The sequence below is a fragment of the Chaetura pelagica genome, unplaced genomic scaffold (assembly GCF_000747805.2).
Source record: "Chaetura pelagica isolate M959 unplaced genomic scaffold, ChaPel_1.0 scaffold13, whole genome shotgun sequence".
In the NCBI taxonomy this organism is placed as follows: domain Eukaryota; kingdom Metazoa; phylum Chordata; class Aves; order Apodiformes; family Apodidae; genus Chaetura; species Chaetura pelagica.
Genome location: NW_009954543.1, coordinates 2,799,680 through 2,817,695, shown reverse-complemented (window position 1 = coordinate 2,817,695; position 18,016 = coordinate 2,799,680). Strand labels below are relative to the sequence as shown.

Here is an 18,016-nt window from a genome sequence, read left to right as displayed (position 1 = left end):
TTTGGACTTACTCCAAGAGTTCTATGTCTTTCCTGTGTTGAAGACTCCAGAACTCCAGCTGAGGTCTCATGAGTGCAGAGTAGAGGGGCAGGATCACATCCCTTGACCTGCTGGTCACGCTTCTTTTGATGCAGCCCAGGATGTGGTTGGCCCTCTGGGCTGCAAGCACACACTGGCGGCTCATGTAGAGCTTTTCCTCTACCAACATCCCCAGGTCCTTCTCAATGCTGTTATCAGTCCATTCTCCATCTAACCCGTATTTGTGCTTTTGGTTGCCCTAGAACATGTGCAGGACCTTGCACTTGGCCTTGTTAAACTTCATGAGGTTGGCATGTGAATCAACAAGAAGTTACACTGAAGGCATGTGATGCTACAGATGACAGAATTTAATTCCTAGCTGTAAGGATTTGGTAGACAACAGGGACTCAAAAATCAACAATGAGCTGTAGTAGTAAGAATTTATTTTTTTTTAAATACGTAACTAAAAGCAGACTATAAATCTATAAAACTCTAAGGAAAATACTGTTTTAAGTAAGAACCAGAATATAGTTTACAGTGTTGATAACGCTTTTTTAGGAAAAATGCAAAAAATAGACTTTCTTTTCTCTGAAAAACCCTAACACAGAAGTCCTTATCATACTCTTGATGTTAAGTACTTCTTCCATTCATTTAGCACTGGTTCTTTGGCTTTAACACTTTTCAGAGTAGAACCTTGGCTGTCCTAATGTGAGCTAAAGATCATGTACTTAGAAGCTTTAATCTGCTTTGTTTGTGAAGACATTCAGTTTCAATCTTCTAAAACCAAATTCATAAATGCTGATGAAAACTGTGACATCTCTGCTAATTGTACACTATGTTTGTCTGAGCAGCAACTTAATAATGCAAAGGTTAGTAACCATGTTTGCGTAACTAGTGCGTTTCTAAATACACATTCCACCTTCATGTATAATGAGTGCATATTATTTAACTGCATTAAAAAAATGTATTTAAGAATAAAGCCATAGATATTGCAGTGTTCTTTTTTAAGCTGTGCTGTACACTTAAGAGAATACTCTAGAAGACTCAAATTCTGCTGTGACACTGGGGCATATGTATCATTTTACTGCAACATGTGTCAAAGATCACCAGCTTCTGTTCTTACATCTATTTTTCAGAAGAACTGAAATCTTTATAACCTTGTGTGCTGCCTTTAGTAACTGACATGCTGAGGAACATTTGCAGTAAACACGTTCATATTTGAGCACAGGTGAGATTTAGAGACAAAAAAAATCTTCTGAGGGTGGCAAGGATCTCTGGTGCTCTTTTTTAACACAAATACTGCTAATATTTCAGATCAGCTGACAAATGCATGGTTAGATCTATAACAGGATAAAAAATAATGTTATTTTTTAAAAGGAAAAATAGAACTGTAATGTGAAAGAACCAATATAGACAGATACAACTAGATATTTAGAAAGATCAAGACAAAGAATGTAGTTTTCATGAAATGACATGTCCTCTTCTAATGGTCTCCTGTGAAGTCTATTCTTGCTGTACCAATCCTTTCACTGGAATCATTAACTGTAATACATCAGATCCTTTAAGTTAAAGAACAGTAATGCAGAAACGGAATCAAATGTATTCCTTGAACTGCAAGGACAATTGCTGCTGCAATAATTTAAAAAACAAGACTGGGGCAAAACTGTAATTCAAATTCACATTTTACACATCCGTTTCTTTTTGTCTTCATTAAACTATGAAAAAAAACCCCATCACTGTGCAGCTTAACTAGACTAACTTAACTAGAGTAGGTTTTAATTGGCCATTTTGACATTCATGTTCTTACCCTGACCCTTACCACTTGTTAAGTAGTTACATCCTGTCTCAAAATAGGTTAAGTTTATCTATTAAAGATATACTTCATAAGCATGAACCGAAAATAAATGAAAAATGTTTTCTTAAAAGACCAAGAAAATAAATGTATTACATATTTCATACTGAGGTTATAGTCAAGACCAAAGCTAATTCAGCTATGTTTTAAGAATTAAATATATCAGCTGCATTTCATAACAGTAATAAAGTTTCAGAAAATAGAAATTATCCTAACTAAAGGGGGAGCAAAACAAAAAGAATTTACCACATTCAACTCAAAGGATAATTCCTTATCTTGGATTTTAGAACACAGCAAGATAGCACAACATTATACAACTAGAGAAGCAAATATGTAACATTTCAAATTATTCAAAAGTGCTGGTAGGGAGGATTACTTCCAAAGCTACAGACCTTTACTTCAGCCTCAAGAACATACAGAAATTTAGAGACAAAATAAACTTACAAAAGAGAACAGTTACAGATAAGGGAATAAGATTAAATGGAGTGAAGTGCAATGCGCAAAACTGTCAGAAACTAGCCTACCTAACCCATCCCTTACCCAAGAGCAGTAAAAGTATTTCTAAACAAAGGAAATAAAGCAGTCACACAAGTCTCCTGAATGTTGTCTCAATCAAGGAAATGTTTCAAATCTGCAAATATTTTACTCCAGTTTTGCTTAAAAGTAAAAAACAGGGCAGCTCCAGCTCAGAGCAGAGATTCAGTTCTCATGTGTTTCCTTCACAGCTCAAAACACTTATAGGCTTTCTGTGAGACACAGAAAACAGTAAGCAGACAACATCCTGCAATGCGGTCTGAGGAAACACCTACATGAGGTCCATGATGAAACTACAGTTTTGGTTTACACAGATTAAACTCAATGCTATGAGATAAATTGGCTAAATTTTACAAAGACCTAAAAAGAGCATGTTTTAAGTTAGTTATTGGTGGACCTAATCTATCACTGGGACCAATACTATTACTAGTTTAATTGAGGACCATAATAAAAGAGTTAGGAGTGTGCCAATGAAAATCCACGAATGAAACAATCTTTATGAGGCGTTGTCTGTAGAGAGGTAAGATTAAAACACTATGAAATGAAACTGGATACTTTTAGGACCAGAATATGAGAAGGACATGAATTTAATAGCAGATAAAAAGACTGTATATATATGAGGACTAATTTCAAGATGTGCTACAACTTAGCAGCTCAAAATCTGGAAAGGATCAAAGTATATTAGTTGGTACCTTGGATCCCTCATTAAGAGGACAAAGACAAAGGACAAATGTAATTCTGTATCACATTAACCCTGATACAGTCAAGTACAAGGAAGTACTAATGCCACTGTCCAACAATCAGCCAGGATGTAGGCAGGAATAAATCACAGCTAATTTCCACCTAAGAGGATGCTTTAAAAAAACCCTGTTCACATGACCAAGGCAATAGAAAGCAAGTTTGCTAAGAGAAGATTTAAAAATCTCAACTTCTGTCTAGCAAAATTAACACAGATGAGATATATGACTGTCATTCACAAATGCCTCAAGGGAAGCATCAGGAGGGAAATTAATTACTTAAAATAAAGGACAATGCTGGCATCAGAACAAACGAGTATTAAATAGCCATGAATAAATATACACTGCAAGTTAAGTTTCTAATGATCAAAGCAGCAAGATTCTTGAGAAGTTTTCCTCGGGAAGGCAGGGATTCAGGGAGTATTTCTGCATAAAGAGGGGGAAAAAGCAAATTGTTTTTAGGATGTGACTTGATGAGTTTATAAAAGGAACAGCACAGAAAGCTTGTTTATGAAAATAATAGAGTGAATGTACCAGCAGCACCCTTATTACCATTTGCTCCTGTGATTTCTTGACATGCTGATCCACCTGGAAATCCCAACTCTTTCTTAAACACACACAGATGAACTGGTGCTGACCTGTTGCTGATAAGAATTATATCAAGATTAGCAACTAGTGATTTCCAAATCTTGTCCCTGATGTCATCAGACTGTATGCAAGCAGATTCCAAAACGCGCACTGGATGAGTATGGAAAAATATCTACAATTTCCTTTCAGAAGCTCCAGACACTCTGTGATCACCTTTAAAAACTTGCTTGTATTTCCCTCTTTTTAAAAGAAATTGAAGTCTGCAGTGCATTTCTGAAAGAGTGAACAGGTGGCTCACACCTTCATAAAAGACAAAAAACTCCAAAAGAATTGCAGGTTTCACTTGACTTGAGAAAAGAGGAGCAGAATCTTAAATTTATCCTAAAATGAACCCTTTATAGTCAGCTCAAGGAGGTAATCTGCAAATTCCAGGGCAAGCACCATAACTGGAGTTCAGGAACAGAGTGTACACACTACCTACTGGCTCCAGACTTGCCAGGTTTCAGAGTTTCATGCCCATAAAGTAGTGACTGGCAGAAAAAACAGCCTAAAAAAAACCAACTTACCCACAAATGCACACAGAATCCAAGAGTCTGATGAGGATTCATCTAGATAAAACTAACATATTTGTAACAATTACAGAACCATGGCACAGTTAAGGTTGGAAGGGATCTTAGAGCTCATCAGGTTCCAACCTCCCTGCTATGAGAAGGGACACCTCACACTAGACCAGGCTGCACAAAACCTCATCCAACCTGGCTTTGAACACTTCCAGGGAGGGGGCTTCCACAATCTCCCTCAGCAACCTATTCCAGCGCCTTACTACCCTCATAGCGAAGAATTTCTTCCTAATAGCTAACCAAAATCTACCCTCTTTCAGTTTAAAACCATTACCCCTTGTCCTATCTCTATACTCCCTGGTGAAAAGTTTATCCCTATCTTTCATGTAAGCCTTCTTTAGGTATTGGAAGGCTGCTTGGGAAAGAAGGTAAGTTTCTTTTTTTTTTTTTTAGGTGGAAAAAAAAAATGGACTAGAAATGCTGTAGACAACAAATAGGTTCAGCTTCACTCAGGTTTCTCATTTGGGAGCTGAGAGAGTACAGCTTGGATAAACAACGCATTTGGGCTGGACCACCAGGCTCAAAGGGTATCAATGGTTCAGTGTTTGGTTGAAGGCTGGTAACACTGAATTAGAAGAGTGGATGAAATACCACACAGTAGACAGACATTAAGAAACTTGCCTTAAGAAGGCTTGGGCCCACAGCAGATGAAGGGAAGTTAGTACCTTCCACTATTTTGAACAGTGAGGCTGTACATGGAATCCTCCACTCAGTTTCAAGTTGCCACGTTCAGAAGAGATTAGAAGAGACAGTAGAGGGCAGAGCAAACAGCTGCTCAGATGGACAGACTATACACTCTGTAAGAAGAAGCCAAAGGAGTCAGGTTTGTTCCGTTTGACAAAGAGAAGGTCCAGGGAAGATCTAATAGCAGCCTATGATCACTTGAAGGAATCAAAGATTAGAGACCTACACTTCTTGCAGTAGCTGCAGATGGTGTGGAAAGGACCAATGTTTACAAATGATAGCTTTGGAGTTTTAAATTGGGTAACAGGAAAAAAAATGTTGCACTTAGAAGGGGAATGAAGCATCGGAACATGTTACTCAGAATGGTTGTGAAATCTCTACCCTTGGAGGTTTTTAACTCATCCAAAGCCACTGCTGACAGTCATACTACTCTAGGAATCACAAAAACAGGACCAAGAGATTCCTTTACTGCTTCTGTGATTCCACTTGCCTACTTCCCTCTCCAGCACCCTGGTTTTAACCTTATCTTCTCAACAGATCAGCGGGGTTTTTTTTGTTTTCCTCTATTTATTTGCCATCACTAGCTACTGCAATTACAGTAAATGACAAAACAACAAAATTCCTGAGATTTACCTGGTTTTCAGTAATTTAGTTAATTGGTCTTCAGTTCAGCAGAAAGTAGTATTTTTGCCACGATGTACACTAGTATTTAAGATACTAACCTGATGTGAAATAAAAATAACCACTTAACATTTGGTTTAGCACAGAAATTGTATCTATTTATGAAAGCTTTTGATTAGCAGTTGCTCTGGAAAACAACCAGAGAATGATTACCATTCTTACTAAGAGACAGGGATGACAGTAACAGGCAAACTCCTGTAGGAATAAAAATTATATATACATTTCAAGAGATCAATTCAGATAATTTTATTTTATATAACTTACCTAAGAGTTAAATTCCTAAAATAACATGCTCTCTCAGGAATCATGACAAGATGTTTTCAAACAAATATTTAACATGTGTAAGAGAATTTTAGCACTCCTATAGAAGGCAACATGGCTATGTAGTTTTGAGGGGAGGCTTAAAACGCCAAAACGAAGCCTGGAAACAATAACTGTAAAAAACCTAGTGCAATATATCAACTAAAAACCCAAGAGCAAGGATATAAAAGATTATAGCATGCTTGTTTTTCTAAACCTAACATGATGGAGGATAACTCTTCAGTGACAAAAATGGACAACTTTTGTTTAAGCACACCAAGCCAGTTACAAAAGACAATTCAGATTTCATTTTATAAATGAAAAATGAAAATAATGAAAATGAAAAACAGTAAAAGGGGAAAGAAGAATCATAACATGTGAGGTTTGCACCTTCAGTAAAGATGTGGTGAGTTTGCACCTTCAATAAATCTAACATTTTTTTTTTTAGGAATTAGAAAATACTTAAATCCTAGAACAGTAAGCAAAATAGTTAAAGTTCACTGACTTGAAAAAACATTCTTTCATGCTACACAGCCCTAAAATAAATACTTAAAAGGAACTAAGAATATGCCACTATATCTTGATTTTCATTATCCTTCAGATAGAAGTGCTAGAATAAACATTCTTACTAGTTTACGTTGCTGTGTTTTTATGAGGTTAATAACTGAACTGTCAATCAAGGCCTGTATAAATACAGTAGTTAAAATACCTTCTGCTTTAGAAGCACTTTTATTTACAAGAGAGCTAGCCAAGATTTCCAAAGGACTGCATGGTCTGGTTTGCTTTGATCTCTTTTAAGTACAAGTTTCTTTATACTTCTTGTTTTGCTATTTATTATACCCTTTGTGTAATCAGGTATGGAAAGAGCACCTGTGTAGAACAAATACTTCAGGAAAAGTGTGACTGAGAGGAATACTTATGCAACACACAGTTCACTAAAATAACTTGTTAAGTCCTTTTCCAAGAGCACTTTTGTTGCTACACTAGCAAGAGAGATAAACAATGGGCTCAGAATAAAAATAAGGGAGCATCACTTAAATCCAAACTCACAAATACAACCTGATACCAACAGCAACACATTAATCAATGTTCGATTTTGACATACATACATAAACGTGTTTATATATAAGCAAGTATATAAAATGATATATAAAACATAGTTTAAAAGAAGATACATATCTTACATACAATACGTGTTAAACATTTTTTTTCAGAAAGTTGGACTGTGTATATGCATGAATTCGCATTTGTGTGTGTGTACATACATATATGTACATAAAAGACATAAGACAATCAAGACAATAAAATAAAGTATGTACCTCTAGAAAGTCTCCCAAGAACTCTGTTCAACCACTGCCTAAGTAACTATTCTCCTTCATTTCTTGTCACAATTTTAGCACTATGAATTTTATCTCCAAACAATCCACAGAGTTTCTCTCTGCCCAGGAATATTCTCTGAAAAGTAACTGCTTTTTACCTAGTACAGTGAAGTTAATGAATAAGGGATGTTTACATTAGGCATGACACAGAATAATTATATCAATTCATATTAATGAACACTTTCATCATTACAGCAGAAACTAAATTATCTACTCATGTGGTTAGGTTTACAGAAATTTGTTTCATTGAATGGATTTTACTCACTCAGTAGAAAGAAACATTAACAATATGCCCCTAATTTATTTAAAACAAATGAAGGGGCTGAAGCTACCTCAGTCCAGCAGATATATTTTTGGGGTATTTCACTTTGGGTAAACTTTCATTTGGGTCACTTAACCATGTTCATCTTCCTGTTTTCTGCCTCTGACTTAAGACAGCATGTAATGAAGATCCTCCCTTTTCAGGATAGCACAGACACACACTTAAATACCAGTGCTTTATGTGTGTGTTTAAGTCCTGAATTTTGACTGGGATTTATATGGGTTAACGTTTGTCTGACTTTGTATATGCAAAATAAAATCTTAGAGTAAAAATTATTCTGTAGATTTTGGGCATTTCAGACACACACATTGTGTTCCCAAAATCAGCTGAGGTCGTATAGACACAAAGCATCCTCAGCCTTATGGAGAACAGCCCTTATTTTCTGCTACAGGGGATTTCAGATAGTTTTAGATTAGACCTGTAAAACTAATAGAATAATTGTAGTAACACAGAGGGAAACAGATTACACTTTGGGAGTTTGCTTTCAATTTATGTCTGTTTCTGCAGAAACTTTCATAAATTTTACCTTTTATTTACAAGCTAATAGCACCTTTCCATTGTTATTCCAATTACAAAGGCACTTAGAAATAGGAAGTCTGTTCAAAATTATGTTTACACAAGCATCTTGTTATTGAACTATTAATCAGAAAAAGCCATAACAGTTATCTGAGTCAGCCTGAACTTTTGCTTGTTTTTCTGAGACAGTTCTGAGAGTAACTCTTCTAAATCTGTCAAAGTCAATAAAAAAAAGAGCCAGAGCATTAAAAACAAAAAAAATTCAGCAAAATTAATGTGGCCTATTTTTGGCAGAAAGAAGAGGGAGGGATTTCGTTCTAACAAAAACAACTGCCTCACAAGACAATGTACTGCACCAAATCCTTAATAACTACTTTGCAAGCAGTCACTGGAACAACTAAGGCTTGGTATGGAGGGACCGGGCCTGGTATGGAGGTAACAGGCTGCAAAATGTGGCACAGAATGAGTTCAAGAAAAAAGACCAGAGGCATTTAAATGGCTCAGTCATCTCATGAAACCTTACTGTCACAGACCCAGTATTTCAACTGAAAAGCTGCAACAGACCAAAGCTGCCAGAGCAAATCCTCTAAGAAATCACTAACGAGATCCAAAATAAAGCAATCCCAACCCCTCCCTGCACTGCATGTGGTCCAAGAGGTACAGAGCACAGAGGCCAGTTTTGTGAATCAAGCCATATGTGTGTTTCCCTGCTGGAGTCAGCACAAGAGGCTCAGCACTCTGCTGCTTCACCACTGCCCTTCCTGGAGGACCCATCACTGCAGTTAGTGTCCTCTCATGCGTAGCTATAACTCGGGTGGCACACAGGACTTCTGCCAGTGGTGTGCCTCCAAGTTAGCATTGAGTCAATCTGAGTCAGATCTCTGGGCATCCTAAGGGGTAACTGATTTTGCGACACTAATGTGCTGTTATAGCTTGACTACAGTACTGCTACCAAATCTTCTTTTAGCTTCTCCCAAAATAGTTCTGGTCACTCCTCTACAGGCAACACAGATCCGTCTCAGAAGTCCTATCAGAGCCCAGTTTGATATACTGCAAATGTGTAATACAGTTGCTGTAAGTCAGATTTTTCAGTTATTAAGTTAGAAATATTGGAAGTGTTAGCATGCCAGGTGTGGAACATTCAACAGGAATTATATACTTAAAATGTATTTTATGTACTTCAAGGTACAACTGTAGAGTGGGTTAGTGAAATGGAAGATAAGAACAGATTCATAAATTTAGGGATAATAATATGAGAAGAGAGGTTTGCATTAGAATATTCAACTTTCAGTGTTTTCCTCTAACACTTCACAGTATAAAATGCAATTCTTCATGGTCTTAAAAACCTTAGTATTTGTACTTTTCTTTAACATTAAGGTTTTGTACATGTCATTTAAGAGGAAAAAAACAACATTAGCATTTTTCGAAGTTAATATGGTTTTATTCAGTTACCTTCAGGTGTGCAAGCAACCACTTACTGAGAAGTGCTGAACACTCAAGATGCAACCAAGAAAGCAGACAGCAGGTGTGCATGTTGACTGCCTCACAGCCAACACTGCATCTTCATAACCTGTTCACATCTACATAGTTTTCATCTAATTATAATTAGAAAGCTAAGTTTCTCTTTTCCAAGTGCTTGCAGTTACCAATAAACATCAACATTTACTGACAGCTATCAATGATAATACTTAGAGGCACTATGCAGATAGCAGTTAAAGCTGTTCCTTTATTTTCCAATGTATCTAAATCAACACTGAGAAGATGACAGTATTCATTCTGAATTACGTAACAGAATGAACATTTACTCCACGTGCATTAAGTTGATAGCTGCGTGTTTTTCTGCATATGCATTTTCCCTTCACTAGAGCCTAAATACATAGGAGCTTCACCTCTTCCAAAATGCAAATATATACAGCAGTTACTTCATGTAAAAATCACCAAGTTGCACTGTATCACTTCAGTCTTGCTTAAAAAACTGTTTTTTAATGAAAGAGTTCAAGCTTTTCCTTCCTGGAACCTGCTCCACCAAGGTGAAGAGCTAAGAGAATTCTCCCTATCCCCATCCTTTCTTTTCACCCCAGCCTGTACCTGAGGCCATTGACTATTCTTTTTGAGAACTGCAACATTAATATTCCAACTCAACATTTTGTTTTCAGATAAGCCAGTAAGATCCTCTTTTATGACTATAAAGACTAAAGCTTGTCCAAAGTCAAATGGCAAATTGCCTCAAAGACAATTTCTGATCATGCTCATCCTTTAAAAAGAGATAAAAAGCCAGAAATCCCAGGTATTTTACTAGAAGAATCATGTCTAATAAGCAACAGCAACTATAATTAGCACTGAACTACAGACCAAAAAGGTCTCTGATATGTTTGTGTATAGCACTAGTATACAGACAACTTGTCTCTACTCCAGCATTATATATACAAATATAGTGTATGTAGACAATATATAGTATAGACAATATACTAGTAAAAAAAAAATAAATGAAAGTATCACTATTATTACTGTAACTCATTTTGGCAGAAGAGAATACACCTATCATGAGAAATTTATTTCAATCTCAACAAAAATTTCAGTTAATTTATGAATAAGTCATTATGACTTTCATATACAGATCTACTTTAACTATCACAACACATTGTTTTATTTTTAGAATCTCTTCATCACAAGACATCATACATTGCAAGACATCACGTGATAAATAGTGGAGCCTACATTCAACTACAGGAAGCATTTACTTAAGATAATTTTTTTAGAACCATTCTATGATTCTACAATTCGCAAACCGTAGCAATACTACCAGGAAAAAAATACCCATGACAAAACCAGAATACAAAACACACACTGCACCCCAGCAGCTTCAAGACCGCACGGCACTGACTGCACAAGAAAATTGGAAATGGCTATTTTATCTAAAAACATGGGAGGCAAAATTCATCAGCCTACAGAACTCACTGCTGTTCAAAGTTCTACTTCAATCAATCTGCATAAAACCAAGTGTAGCAGTCAGGTGTTGGACATGCCCCTTCAAGCAGTGCTTCCAGAGCAGCCAGTGGGAGGACACACTGGGGCCACAACAGCCCCCTCTCCAGAGCCTCTGCTTTGAGTGCAGAGCAGATCCTGGAGCAGCCCAGCACCTGCAGCACTATAACCACATACAAATAGCCCAATTGCAAAGACTCCTTTCCAACATTTCCTCACTACTGTGCTTTGTATTTCTTTGGCTAGAATTCATTTCAAGTCTTGCAGATTTGAAATTATCGTAGCATTTAAGAAAGTTATATTCCCAAAACAAGTACACAAAAACTGAACTCTCCTACATGTAAAGGTTAACAGGATGATTTCATTTAGTCAAATACACACACACATATATACACACAGCAGCATTAGAAATTTTGATACAGTCATCCTAAGACAGAACTATGCTAAATTTTCTTTGTTTCTAACTTCATTTTCACTAGAAAGAGAAAGCTCAACCTGGAGAGTTGCACGGCCCACTGTAAACAGTCTTCCCACAACTTCTCTCTCTTCTACTTGCAGAAGCTACACATTAATTGTTATTTTTCAAGTATTAATTTTGCAATACAGTACTTCCTTGCCCTTGCTAAAATTAAAAAGACATCAGTATTTAATAAAATCTGGATATGATTGCATCTCCTGTGCAGCATGATGTAGAACGTCCCTCTCCTTCACTTCCCCAGTTCTCCATTCCCCAGTTGTACCAATATAGCTGTCACCTTGCAGATGACCCACAGCACAGCCCCACCAACTATTATACCAGCACAAGTGAGCAGCGGGAGCCACGATAAGTAATGTCTTCAACTCGTGTCTCTTCAATCTGCAGACCAAGTTTTCACAGAACAGACCTTCTCTAGCGTAATCTAGTATTTCCTTGCCCTCAGATCAAACAGACCTTTCTGGCCCTTCCTAATGCCCTTTTAGCGCTCACAAAGCCCAGCTCAACATGCATTCTTGCCTCTGCCCTCCAATAGGGATGGCCACTGCAACATGTAACCTAAATTGCACAGCAGTGGAGTTAGGCACATTCTCACTTTCTTCGTCAGGAGTGATAGGGCCCTTTCACACAGTTGTTCTACCAAAAATACCTAAAATGACACAGGAATGTTTAGGGAGGAAAAAAAAAGAAAAAAAAACAAGAAAAGAGAGAAATCAAAACAAAATCCCAAACACAGCATTTTTTTACATATACCTAGAAAAAAACAACAAACTAAATCAGGTTACTGATCAGGCACAGGTTACAGTTCATCTGTCATTCAATCCAATGCTTCACAACTGATTGAGGCCATCAAAAAATGGACTACCAATATATTGTCACTACATAAACACCATGGGCTGCGTGACAATTGTAATGTACAATGTTAACATAAATAAGGAATGAAACATAAAATCAGCAGACTAAAAGCAGCAAAACACATGATAGGCCTATAATTTGCGTATAAAGGATCCTATATGTGGACTATTAGATGGCATAAGAGAAAAAAAGGGAAATGTAAAACAAAATATGTTAAAGTAACACAGCAGCAGAGTTAATCTCCCAGTACTGTTCCAACAAAGCTTTCTTCTGATAGTCTACACCACATCTCCACCACCCCAACCGTATCAGTTTCACTGGAACTCTTCTTGAGAGACCAACAAGAAAGTCCATCCTTTTAAAAGACAAATGTTTAGAATAGCCCAGCAATAAGTAACTCCTCACTGACAGAAAAGACCAGGAAAACTGGAAACTTATGCAAGTTGCCATATGGTGGCATCAGAGTTGGTCCCTGTCCACAGAGTGCCCCTTAAAGCAAACAAAACACCCTGCAGGCAACAGAACAAGCAGCTCAAACCCAGATAACTTTCACATAAGCTCCTAGAGATGCAAGCTGCTAAAATGCTAGTGCTTTTGAAGTGAAGTACCAGATTTAGATGTGAGGGGAAAAATTACTTTAAGAATTCTGTTCCAGCAAAACACTAAGCAAACCAAGTTGAGAGCTCTTGAAGAGAAGTGCCCAAACCCAGCTGCACCCCAGGTATGTGGCAGAAGGGAGCTACGCAGCAACGGTGACACCTCGTGGTGCCAAACCACTGAAACAGACCTCTTTGCAAGCACAAGGTACCTGAAACCATCGGCAGGGTTCAGAGTAAGGAGCTTTACAAACTAAACAGTCAAACAACTTCTACAACATTCTCCTTCTAAATTAATATCTTCTGTAGAGATAAGAATCAGAAACTTGAAATAAAATCTCTGTCCCTGTTTTCATTCCTCCTGTCTCTCACTGACCTGTCTTCAGAAACCTTTCTCCTTTCCCTGTTTCATGGTATTGAGGACTCCACGTGGGAAACAGTGTAACTGACCACGTGTAGTGTTTAAATCAAAATTGCTAAATGAAAGCCCAGCTTTAACATCTTTTGGTCAAAGTGGTTACAAAGAAATTACTGTAAACAAAAAGCTTCAGAGAAGAAAGGTAACAGTGCCAGTTACAGAAAAATTAACATTGTTTTTAATTAATTCAATTCAACTATATAATAGTTTACATTCCTTCATTCTGGTATCTCCCATCCCAAACAGATTCTCAAACGCGTTACTTTCTGCAACTTCGCAAGCAGAAATCTCAGACTGCATATCTCATCACACTGTGTATTTGAGAAATCAGTTTGCCTTCCCACTGCAGAAGTTACTGTGAGGTTTTTCTGTTCTCTTCCAATAAGTGTTTAATACAGAAATTATAAAAAAACCCAACCAAAACAACAAAGAACAAGGTTAACTGCTGTTAGAAAAACAAAGTGAGAAGACAACAAATTAGAAACACTTACTTGCTCTGTTTGGGTTTAAGGGGTTATGGGAATGAATTCCAAGTTTGGGAAAGAAGTTATTTGGGTTTATGACAAAGCAGAGATAATTTCATACAGTAGGGCAGATGACAACTCAAATTATTTTGGGGAAAGGAGCGATTTGCTGAGGAAAATCTCTCTCCAATCTCCCACCTGTATATCTTCCCCTTTCATATATGCAGAGTAACTAATTTTTCAAGTGACACCTGAAATGAATTATTTCAAAGAGCTAAAATGGTGCCTATCATCTATAAGATGAAAGACTAGTATCAGCACTAAGGAACCACTGTATAAGGAGTTAAAAAAAAGTGTGGAATTTTTGAAGGTAAATTTTAACAATTGCCTTCTTTCAGAAATTGCATACCCTGACCAGGTTTGAAAATCCATTAGGAATTTCTGAAATGGTTACCAAAATATCCATAATGTGACCACTCTGTGGCCCCACAGACTCACCCAGGAGTATTGTTTAAGTAAGTTTATACTGCATCCAGGGCTATTTTCACATCCCTGCTAGAGCAGGAACCTTAGCTACACAGCACAGGGCATGGGCATGCTTCATTTGCTTCAGAAGCTAATGGAAGGGGCTGAAGGCCAAAGAAAACACAGGGGTGCTTGTGCAATAACTGGAGGGCACAGAGAAACAGGAATGTTCAGGACTGTGGAGTTTTAAGAGTCAAAGGAGAATCAGTTTTACATAAGAAAGTGAAATAGCAGAGGATCTGGAGCAGGACTAAACAGTTCCATGGCACAATCCCTTGGAAAAGGAGAAACTGCAAGCTGCAATTTTTGGAGCTTGGAGGAGAGAGACATAAAAGAGGGATAGGGTGTTCTAGAGTAAGAAGAATAAAGGGGAAAATGTCAAATTTGTAGGGGTGAGATGACCTCTAGGCCTTCTATACAGGTAAGGGAACACACATAGCTCCTCTATGTCACCTCCTCTCTTTGTTATCAAGAGCAATAGGGCTAGTGACCACAAAAGAGACTGGGTATTTGGAAGAGCTGCCGGTACCAAAAGCTCTCAGCAACATTCCCCTTCTGTGAAGTTGCACAAAAGTACAGATTAACTCTCAATGCTTAACAGCAGATAATTTTGGCCCTCCCACTTATTTCTTGGCAGCATGGTTTAAGCAAAGCTAGATGTTTTTGTAACATCACGATACAAATATATCCATAAAGCAAGGAATGTTTTCAAATTGTTGTCGGCTAAGGTCATATTTTGCAAACTTACAATTAGTATCAAGTGAAGCTTACCTATTTTTTTTTGAATTTTCATCTTTTCCTCTTTTAACCCCAAAAATTCTTGTTATGAGAGCACTAAAAAGAAGTGTAGATGAATTTCTTACCTAAGGGAAAAAGAACATTATATTTTAAAAACACTTTGAAATGTACTAAAATGTTTTTAAATGCAGTGACTAAAGTAGAGTGGGAAAGAATACTAGCTGAATGAAGGACAGAGCACACCTACTGTTCAAGAGGTCAGCACATAGAAACAAATAATTCAGATCATCTTTCCTCTTATCATTTGGCACTAATAGATAGTTCAGATTTTTTTGAGATGTTTATCTTTAATATAAGGGATAAATCCAGGTTTCCAGTGGTTCAAAACATTCACCTTTATGCATGGCAGATCATGAAACATACTACCTTAAGATGCCATACAGAATACTATCTTTTATGGAAAATTGAAGTAACAGTGAGAATTAGTGTAAACACACTCCTCACTAGCTAGGTGCACTGACTGAAAATTTAATAGCCTGATATATCTGTAAGGTAATTAATCTTTGTCCCTACTTTTTGCCAATATCAGTGCTTCACATTACAGAAAAGTGAAACAAAACGCAAGTGACCAAAACTATTCTTTTCTTTTGTTAACATACTTAAAATATTACATCATGTACCATTCCAGACAACATTCGTACTGCCATTTATAAACATGACCAAAGCGCCGCTGAACAGCACCACTCAATATGCTGTTAAATTAGAGAGGCAAAATTAAGAATGAACTTACTGCCCAGACAGGTGACACAAAACCTAGAATTGCTGCTTGTATTCCATCTGCAACATAAGGCATGATGTTTTCACCTAGACGTGTATCCCTAAACAGTGCCCGAAGGATATTTAAAGCATGAACCTGTTGGGTCAGAAAATATAAAAAAATATTTATTAATTGGAAAATACCTTAAATTTAATGAATGCTAACTACAGCAGTGAACACATGAAACAAAAATAATCCATATGCACATTTACACCACTTTATTTCCATATTAAATCCAGGAATACTGCTATTAAAAATATATTCAAATGGTACAGCACTGAACACTGTTAAAAACAATTAGTTTAAAAATATTCCTCTAACAAATGCAGTCCAGGCATTGCAAGCAAAGGCCAACATTCTTTTTTCCTTAGCTTATCAGGGCTGTAAAAATAACTTTCAAAGTTTAGAATCATCTTTTCCAACGTTCTTGACATGTTGTAGATACTGTGAGAAAAAATAAACTACAACTCACAGGAGGACAATATTAAGCTAAAACTGACAGCCAGGCTTGCTTCACCATATGGAGCATTTTCTGATACTCCTCTGCTCTCTGTAGGGGAAGGTGGCAATATGTGCAGCTTCTCAGACTTTGACAAGACTACATAAATTTATACCAGCAGACGATTCGGCTGAGCCAATAGGAGATACTGCCATGCATTGCCAGCAAATTAAGGCTTGATCTTACAAACAGAAAGATTAAGTAATTGATAACATTTTAAAGATAGACATCTTGACTTCAAAACAAAACTTTTACGCATTCCAAATGTATATATTTAAGTTTTAGAAGCTACATAGTATGCATAAAACCACTTTTCATGTAGTATTTAACTGCATACAATATGATTTATGCAACTCATTTATTTACTCTAAAAGTAAACAAATGCTTGCTTAATTTCCTTGTAACAAGGAAACTTATTTGTTTAGAAATATACTACAGGCAATAAATGGATCATGCCATTTCAAAATTAATGTGACTGTATTTGCTGTACCAGGAAAACAACCTAAGAAAATTTGCCCGATCCATTTTTAGTATCTTATGCACTTGCAAATTCCAGTGACTGCATAACCTCTGCAATTGCAAACATGTTTTAAAATCTAGCTAGAGATAATAAAACCAAAGTGTTATTATTAAAAACACACACAAATTTCCTTAGCTGTCTAAAGCAATGCAAACCCTTTTTTGACATTTGCCTTCTGATGAGAGGCTGTGGAATAATTTTACCTGTGGAATTACACTCGATGACTCATTCAAAGGTGCAGCCAAAGATATCAATTCTTTCATTGCCATTTTCAGTAAATCTGTTTTGCTTTTCTTTGGTTCTGAAGCTAACAAAGCCTACAGAAAGTTAAAAAGAAAAAAGAAAAGAAATCAATCATGTTTCTAGCCATTTTTCTTTACTACCAATTCTGCTCCATGTCTCTGTATTTACCCTAACACAGCCTGGCTAAAGAAAAATTTGCAAAAAGTAAACATCAGTTTTAACTTTTAGTCTTGGTCAAAGTCTTTTAGCATTCAATGTTTCAGTAACAAAACTTTGCTTATGCAATATCCATCTGCCTAACAAAATTTGCTGGTAAATATAGCAGACAGTTTATCACACACAGGAAAAATAATATTTATTTCAGTGAAAGTATCTGCACTATTATACATACTTACATTTCCTAGTATGGCCATTTTTAAATAACATACATATTTGACACAGGCTGGCCTCAGAATAAATCCTGGTTTACAAAATAGGATTAAAAAAAGCAGCACTTTCAAGAAGGAGAACATAGATGCATCCATCTCCAAATAGCAGTTCAGTGAGTAGGACAACCAGCTGAGATGTAAAACTCTAATTTAGTCCTCTAAAATTAATCATAAAATCATTAAGGTTGGAAGGGACCTTAAAGATCATCAAGTTCCAACCCC

The 18,016-nt window shown here is 36.7% G+C and overlaps 1 protein-coding gene across 1 annotated transcript in view; it reads right to left on the bottom strand.

The window, feature by feature from the left end:
• The window catches only part of THADA (thyroid adenoma associated), a 178,090-nt gene that overhangs the window by 118,668 nt on the left and 41,406 nt on the right, over positions 1-18,016 (bottom strand). The window contains exons 23-25 of the mRNA XM_010004965.1: positions 17,327-17,440; positions 16,078-16,200; positions 15,321-15,412 (exon numbers count right to left, since the gene is read on the bottom strand). Coding sequence (XP_010003267.1) covers positions 15,321-15,412; positions 16,078-16,200; positions 17,327-17,440 — 329 coding nt within the window. The remainder of the gene's footprint in view (positions 1-15,320; positions 15,413-16,077; positions 16,201-17,326; positions 17,441-18,016) is intronic.